Source organism: Podarcis filfolensis (assembly GCF_964270895.1).
Source record: "Podarcis filfolensis genome assembly, chromosome: 5".
NCBI classification, from domain to species: domain Eukaryota; kingdom Metazoa; phylum Chordata; class Lepidosauria; order Squamata; family Lacertidae; genus Podarcis; species Podarcis filfolensis.
Genome location: NC_139608.1, coordinates 76,531,136 through 76,539,886, shown reverse-complemented (window position 1 = coordinate 76,539,886; position 8,751 = coordinate 76,531,136). Strand labels below are relative to the sequence as shown.

The 8,751-nt window shown below is 43.6% G+C and overlaps 1 protein-coding gene across 1 annotated transcript; it reads right to left on the bottom strand.

Annotated features, from left to right (window-relative positions):
• Positions 1–965: 965 nt before the first annotated feature.
• Positions 966–7,352, bottom strand: LOC310762989 (chymotrypsin-like elastase family member 1). The gene is made up of 6 exons (XM_083614912.1): positions 7,113–7,352; positions 5,609–5,718; positions 4,040–4,134; positions 2,662–2,942; positions 2,063–2,229; positions 966–1,153 (listed from the first exon to the last, which is right to left on the bottom strand). The coding sequence occupies exons 1-6, from the start codon at positions 7,207–7,209 to the stop codon at positions 977–979; spliced, it is 927 nt and encodes a 308-aa protein (XP_083471038.1). The 5' UTR covers positions 7,210–7,352; the 3' UTR covers positions 966–976.
• Between the last annotated feature and the right edge of the window lie 1,399 nt (positions 7,353–8,751).

The window sequence follows — 8,751 nt, the reverse complement described above, 5'->3', positions numbered from 1 at the left end:
TCTATCTTTCCCCCGTTGTTGCTGTTCATCATGCCTTGAGTGACATGTCAGTGCTGCTTTGTGAATGGTTGCTGTCCTTATTTCAGATGCAGGGTTGTGTGTTGAGTGTTTTTTTGTCTCCCTCTAACCTCACTGCTTTCTTTTTTTATTTTTCTCTCTATATATACCCTGAAGATAATTTTTACTAGCTTGCGATAAGGCCTAGTTGCTTGCATTTTTCCTGCCGGTCAAGGAAGAGGGGAAACCCCATTTTCTGGAGCCCTATGCAACCACAAGCTTCCTGCCTTTCGTTGACCTATTTCTTTTTAAGCCTCCTGTTTGAGGAGGATACTGTTCTGCCTCTGTTCTGTGTTTCCATGGTAGCTGCTGAGAAAGAGGCTTTCCTCCCTCTATTCAGCGCAGAAACCAACAGGCGCCTCCAGTCCATCTCTGGCAAATTCAGGTTGCACGATTATAGTTGATGGGGAGGTCTAACACAAGAAACACGCTTCCTCAAAAGACTGGAGGGAGAAATGGACTGGAAAGTATGTGATAACACTGGTTTGGTGGGACATCACCTAATTTCACACACACACAAATAAAAATGAATGCTCCTTAAATAGCCAACTTCCATCTTACCAGCCTGCAAACCAATCAGGATGAAGCGCCCCAAATATTTTTCTGACCTTATTTTCCATACATTTCAGATGTAACGGTAAGTTGCACAAAGGTCTGCGGAAGGACTTGCTGGGAGGCATCCCACCACAAACCAAAATGGAAAAAGGTGTCTTTGGAAAGTCAGCTGTTCTAGTTGGTAGACTCGTTTGTGAGTAGGAGTGCAGGGTTGGCCCTAAGTTCAAATTTCACCTCAGCCATGAACTCAAATCTCATTTCCCAAATCTCATTTCCAGAATTCCAGTATTAAAATAAGCACACATTCCTACATTTGCAAAGGATTTTATTGATATCTCTGGACTTCCCTTCTCTTTCCTGTCCTTTACAAAAAAAAATCCCGCATTCTGATTGCTTCAATCCAAGGAATATACGCAGATGTCCTAGTAAAGACAGTAGGCTTGTTCTGCACCTGGCACCCAACTGGCCCGAAGCTCACGACCCCATGGACTTCCCATGTCTCTCTCCCAGTTTGGCAAAGCAGTGGGCCACCCGAGTCTCCCTGAAAATAAAATATCATCCAAGAGTTGAAACATGTTCTTATGCCGGTGAGGGTTCAGTAGTAGACTTGAGTGTCGATTTAGATGGGATGCTAAATATCCAGGAGTAAAATCTTCCAGTTTTTCAAGGTTATTAGCAATGTTATTAGCATTTCAAGATCACAGTGTTGGCTGCATGAGGTTAACTCTTCCTCTGTGCTATCCTCCCAGTTAAAAACATCCACCCGAAATGTATTTGCCCCACATGACAAAACATAAAGGTATCCATTTGATACCTGTATGTATTGACCAACGCAACAAATAGCAATAGGAGGTACAGGAGGAGAGTTAGGCCACAGTGTCCCAGTGCCATAGTTCTGAAACACTCCCCAGCCCCTAGTATTCACCCTCTAAGAAACTATTGGAGATCCTATTCACAGATCTCCTTTGTCATACATACCTGGCTTGATCTTGAAACAGTCGTATTCTAAGTAGTGACATAATAGGGTTGCCATACTTCCAAAATGAAAATCTGGACACAACAGTACAGTGGTTCCTCAGGTTACACACGCTTCAGGTTACAGGCACTTCAGGTTACAGACTCCGCTAACCCAGAAATATTACCTCAGGTTAAGAACTTTGCTTCAGGATGAGAACAGAAATCGTGCAGCAGCGGCGCGGCAGCATCGGGAGGCCCCATTGGCTAAAGTGGTACCTCAGGTTAAGAACAGTTTCATGTTAAGAACGGACCTCTGGAATGAATTAAGTTCTTAACCCGAGGTACCACTGTAGTGGCATTATAAGCTCTTAAATTTTTGGCTATTGAAGTTGCAAATTTTTCAAATTGACAGTGACAGGGAGATTTGTCTACTGATAGCACCTAAAAACAGATTTGTGTGGAAAGGCTCTGCATGAATAGCCCATTTCTGTACCTGGCAGGCAGCTGAAGACCTTGCTGTATCTTTCAGTCCAGCACAGAGCATTGATGTTTGGATTTTGCTTCCCCAGAACTTCTTGAGGTGGCATGTGTTGAAATCTATGACTGGCAACTTGGCCTGATTCAAAACCTCGGAGAGAGAGAAGTTTTCATCTTGTCCACCTTCAGTGCATAAAACAGAAGAAGAGTAAGAACCAGAACATTTTTGGAACCTTGAAGATTAGCATTTTGTGACTTTGCATTACACTGGAAATGGTAAATACTTCAAATTTTCCATCTTCTACAAGTCCTTAAATTCTAAAGAAAATGATCATGTCAGGCCTCAAACCTGTCTCAGAATAACGACACTTGTGTTAGAAGGCCTGGTTTTTAGTCCTAAGCATGTGTGGCTGATTTGGACTTCTTGGTTGTCAAGGAAATGCACTCTGCACATGTTTAGAAACTCTTTAACATATTCCAAGACTCAACTCAGCTACCAAAAACGGATTCCAGGGCCAAATTCTTCTAACTTTGCACAAATTAAGGCTGCAAAGCTATAGACACTTATTGAAAACAATGTAATTTTTATTGGTGGCACACGACACTCTGAAATACCTCTCGTGCCCCCCCAGCCAGTCACCCAGCAGGAATGTCCCGGACGGAGAAAACTGCCTCTTTTTGGCAGGCAGGCATAATGGATAAACCTGTTGGCGGTAATCTCTTCCACTGGCTTGACCAAAGCAATGTCATACTCCAGCTCATTTAGCTGAGGGTACTGAAAACGTTCGTGCCGATAAATTCGCTTCACCCGGTAGCTTCTTTCTGTGGATTCCGGGTAGTTAAGGTGATGCTTGCCGAGAAGAATTCGCCAGTTGGTGACATCTTCTTCCTGTCCCCTGAAAATTATGCACCGTAGGGTTGGGTGTGTTGTCTCACATGCCCCCCACCCCGATCTGCTTTTACCTGCCTTCATACATAATAATAATAATAATAATAATAATAATAATAATAATATATTATTTGTACCCCGCCCATCTGGCTGGGTTTCCCCAGCCACTCTGGGCAACTTCCACAGAGACCAAAAATACACTAAAATGTCACACATTAAAAACTTCCCTTAAGATGTCTTCTGAATGTCAGGTAGTTGTTTATCGCTTTGACATCTGATGGGAGGGCGTTCCATAGGGCGGGTGCCACTACCGAGAAGGCCCTCTGCCTGGTTCCCTGTAGCTTTGCTTCTCGCAATGAGGGAACCGCCAGAAGGCCCTCGGCGCTGGACCTCAGCGTCCGGGCAGAACAATGGGGGTGGAGACACTCCTTCAGGTATACTGGGCCGAGGGCCAGAATTAAGTCTAATTCTCCACCCAGACTAGTATCGCTACCATCAATGAGCAAAACCGCATGGGCACTCAGAAGAAATTGTTCCCACAAGAAGCTCCAAGTATAGTTAATAAAACCATTCTGTTTTCCACATGTAGAAAAAATTATATATGAACAATTATACTGGCCAATGCAGGTTCCCAACCCTTTTGCCACATGTGGAGGTGGACATTATACTTAAGGGATAAACAACAGGCAGGAGGAAAGCTGTTTAAGTCTTTCCTCTGCCCACAGCTTCCCACTCCTTCATCTCCTCTCCTCCAATGGCTTTCCCACAAGACAGGCTCAATGACCAGAAAGAAGCTTAGCCAGACAGAAAATAGGGGGAGAAAAAGTGATGGAGAAGAGAAAAGTTAGTGTCATTATATAGTTTAGCCAGCAGGTGGCACTGTACTTAATTGTCTTTGGGTGGGGTTAGGGGTTTCCTGTTGGTGTTCTTTACTTGTTTAAGAAAGTCAATAACGTTCTTCCTGACTGGTGAGTCCTCTAAGCATTGCATGATAGTAGGTATGCCCCACCTGCTTTATCGATGCCAAAAGGCATACCATTTTGCATGAGCCACCCGCATTGTTTTGATCTGCCTCCACAAATTCACACCCAGTAGATAACTTACTTCTGAAAGCAGTGGGCAGCAGTGAGAACCCAGTTTTTGTGAATGAGGGTGCCACCACAGACATGGACGAATTTATCGCTTGGTTTAGAACGGACCTGGGAAGGAAAATGGAGGGAGAAAATGCAGAGCTGAATCACAGGAAGGGATTGGAAGTAGGGCAAAAGTGACCTCTGCAACAGCGGTTCCCAAACTTTCCCTTCCACAGACCACTGGAAAACTGCTGGGGATATTGGGGAAACCCTTAATAATTTTTAGAAGCAATTGTAAATGGTCACAGGCCAGAGTTTGAGAAGCACAATATATCACATGTGAAATTGATTTTTAAAACAAGGCATTCTTTTTTCCTACTGGGTACATAAAGCAAGTTGGATATGTGAAGTCGTCCTGCATGGCAGTCTAGCCATGGAGCCAGGCCTTTTTTCAGGATACTCCATTCCATTGCCCCTTCTTTCCTTTCCAACTTCAACATTCAACCAAAATGTTGAGATAGCTGAGCATGCTCAATTTGCATTGGGCTGTTTTGGGTTCTCACCCCTAACCCCACCTTAGTTTTTGTTTTTTAAAAACACTTTTCTTTTCTTTTGCAAACTTTGGCATTCCCCTGCTGATAGGTCCCTGTGGTGCAAAGATGATGCAGTTTTCCCTACATGACAACTGGCACTTGGAGAATTTGGAGCACTCTTAGTACATAGGGCAAGTGTGACCTGCAACAAAATATTGCAGTGTGAAGTACAATTTGCTGTGGTGGAGATTAAAGAAGGAAGAAACAGACACAGTGGTACCTCAGGTTACATACGCTTCAGGTTACATACGCTTCAGGTTACAGACTCCGCTAACCCAGAAATAGTACCTCTGGTTAAGAACTTTGCTTCAGGATGAGAACAGAAATCGTGCTCTGGTGGCGCAGCAGCAGCAGGAGGCCCCATTAGCCAAAGTGGTGCTTCAGGTTAAGAATAGTTTCAGGTTAAGAACAGACCTCCGGAACGAATTAAGTACTTAACCTGAGGTACCACTGTACATTAGTACCTTGGAAATCAAACAGCTTAGTTCCCAAACGTTTTGTCTCCCAAACGTCGCAAACCCGGAAGTGACTGTTCCGGTTTGCGAACTGTTTTTGGAAGCCAAACATCTGACGGGGCTTCCGCAGCTTCATTGGCTGCAGGAGTTTTCTGCAGCCAAGCAGAAGCTGCACTTTGGTTTTTGAATTTGGAAGTCGAATGGACTTCCGGAACTAATTCCATTTGACTTCCAAGGTACAACTGGACTGCACAAAGAAACCAGTAATTCATGACCACGCCACCCTGGGAGCAAAACAATGGGCAGCTAGCCACTCATCTCCCAGCCATGTTGAACAGGGAAGTAATAAAATTAGCTGAACCTAGAAACAGGAAAGTGTCAAACAAATTTAGAAAGGGCCTTTGCTGATTTGAACTTAGTTTCTGGTTGGAACTACTTTTGGTTGGACCTAGCTTCTGAACAGACAGGTTGGAGATCTCTCTTGGAGACTCCAAGCCCTCCTCCAAATTTTGTACATGCCCAAGGTTTGAGAATCACTTAAACATTTCGTACCTGTAAGGAGACTTGCCACGGCCAAGAATGAGGCCTCGCTTCATTGCCGGCAATAATCTTAGCAAATATGTTTGGTTGGAAATACGCAACACCGCAGTTTTTAGGCCAGTCTGAAATGCGAAAGAAAAATAATGGGGTCATACAGAAAAGCAAGGGGGATATTTAAACCAGTGATAGATTTATGATAGATAGATGATAGATAGAGATAGATAGATGATAGATTGATAGATGATAGATATTCATGGTTCCCAACTGCATAGAGAAGAGTCCTTTGTGTGCACAGAGGGGTCTTTTCAGTACAGTACAATGAATGGGTGTGTGTGCAGGGATAATAATATTTGTATACCACTCATATTTCCCCAACCACTCTGGGCGGCTCCCGACAGAATATTAAAAACATAATAAAACAAGTCTGATCATGGTCCTTTCCACATGCATTAAATGGTGTGAAAAGTGCTGCAAGTCCTTTTGAGATCACCCCTCCATGTATCTAATAAATGTAGTGCCCCAATCTGCCCCTCCATACATTTAGCAGAAGCGTGAGAGAGGCTTCTACATAAGCCACATGTGCCAAGACCCTCCAAGTGTCCCTATTTTCCAGGGACAGTCACAGTTTTGCATAAGCCATCACAGTTTCTGATTTGGTCCCAGAATGTCCCGCTTTTCCTTAGGACATCCCTATTTTCATCAGAGAAATGTCGGAGGGTGTGTGTCAACCCACGGTATTTGCAAACCTCTTTTGATCCACCTCCAAAAATTCACGCCCAGGGGTGGGTCTGAAGTTGCTTGTTCACATATTGCACTAAAGTAATGACCACAATGTTTTATTGCCCATGAAATAAAGGACTTGCGATACACCTTTTCTCATTTATGATAACAAAGCAATATGCCAATATGCACACGACACATAACAAATCCAATAAAAACCACCACCAAAAAATCATCGCAAAAAAAATATTTGTGAATGATTTGTTTCTGAAAGGGATGAAATCTTTTGTCATGCTCAGTTTGGGGTTACCCGTTGCTGAAGCAGCATTTGATGGTGGTGAGAATTGTTAGCAGACCCCTATTCCCCTCACAGTTAACTGTTTTCAAAGTGCCCTGGGAATACAGATTGATTGTTAAACCATTCCTTATGCATATCCCAACCTTGTTCTGTGTCTATCTGCGGAAAGAAATTGAGTATGTGTTGGAGGTGTGAAATCTCCCATCTTTTCCCGTTGAATTCCATGCATGTCTACTTCAAAGTAAGCCCTGGTAAGTATTATAGGATAGCATCCTTTACCTTAATGTCACCAAAAGCTCCTCTTGCTTCATTGCTCTGTTCTGCGAAAGCTTTCTGTTAAAGGTACAAGAGCAAGACTAGGAACAAAACATGGCAATCTTGTTCATAATTTGCACAATGGTAAGAATAAACTGAACTATATGATGCAACGTTCTGACTCCGTATAAGCAAGTTTCCTGTGCTCCTAACCGCCACTAAGAAATGACAATCCCATCTTACCTAAATCCAGGCGTCTGGGAAGAAATACCGCCTGTGTCAAAGACACCTTGGCCAAGGAAAGTACAGAAAGCCAAGCAAAGAATCTGTCCAAAATCATTGCCAAAAGAAAAGAAAAAAAGACTTGATCCAGGAATTGTGCAAAGGAAAGGGAAACTGAGTTTGCATGTGATATCGTGAACAGGATGGCTGGGTCCAGCGTGAGAGAAGAGGGGACTGCTGCTCGTTGTTGCTGTCACTGTTAATGCACTCAGACAAAGCACAGAGGATCAAAACAATGAGGTCTAGATGCTTCTGCATGGACGCGACACTCCTTTCTATGGCTGGCCGCAAGAGAGCTGTTCTCATCAGCAATTTTACACCAAAAGGCCCAAACATGTCAGGTAGCAGCTGCTGCAAGATATGAAGTATGCACAGAAGGATTGCCAACTGACCAGGAAAAGAAATTAGTCAAGTGTTGACTGTAACTCCCACAAGTGGAGGTGAACGCAGAGATAATGTTGCTACTTTCTTTATTGGCTCGGCTCTTGCGCTTTTAAGAGCGGATTAATCTGCCCTCCTTAGCAGGAGGAAGCCGTTCACTGACTCCAGATAATGCTCATCTTCCTGCAGTGAAAAGCTCCAGCTTGCTACTACCTGGGCATTGGGTTGCAGTTAAAGGCAGAAGAGCCAAAGCTGAGTTTAAAGTTGGCAACCCTAAGTGTATGCAGTCAGTCATACGCAGAGGAGAAAATGATAGGATTTCTTGCAGGGATTTTGGAATTAGAGGGGGAGGATGATCAAGAAAATGCCATTGATGCTTTCCCTGTTAAGAGAGGGGACAAGCTTTTTTCATACATTAAAATGGGTGTGCTGAGGGAGGAGGGGGATCACGCCCACTAGTTCTGCCCCTAATCTCCATACCTTTATCTGAATGTCAGAACATGCCTCTGTATATGCAATTACATGTGCATAGGCTCTGCATCAGCATCCATGCCTGCAGTCAGGAACCCTGCAAAATTCAACACCCTAATTGCAGGGGGCGGATCTAAACACAGGAAAAACACACGCTATAAATAAGTCAGAAATTAGATTGTTTTAACAAAAGGAAAAAATTCCTATGGGAAATGTTGTTTTAAACCATTCCTGCTCTCTGGCGCCATCTGGTGTTGAATGTTTAAAGTGCATTCAATCTGTCGTTTCTTTACTAATGTAGCTGAGAGCCTGTGTGCATACAACTTATGTGCGTATTCAGGATCTGTTCCCCCTCTCATGGGATTGGGATGAGGACAGCTGGGTACAATTCCATGCCCCTTTGCACCATGGGCATAACCAGAATTTATGTTGGGGGGGCAGGCTTCATGTTAGGTATATTTCAAAAAGTAAAAACCAGGGCACCCTGAAAGTTGCTGAGCTGTTTTTAGACAAACACCAAAAAGACACAGAACCTCCATTTGTTATTTCTTATTCATTTAGGGGGCAACTACCCCCATGCCCCTCCTTGGCTATGTCCATGCTTTGCACACATTGATTCTCCTGCACACTGTTCTTGAAGGAATAAAAAGGGACTGTGTCTAATTTCCTACACCCACATTCAGTGAATATGGGAGGCAGGAGCACAGTCTCCAAACTGTTCAGTTGACGGTGCTTAAAGGCTTTCTTC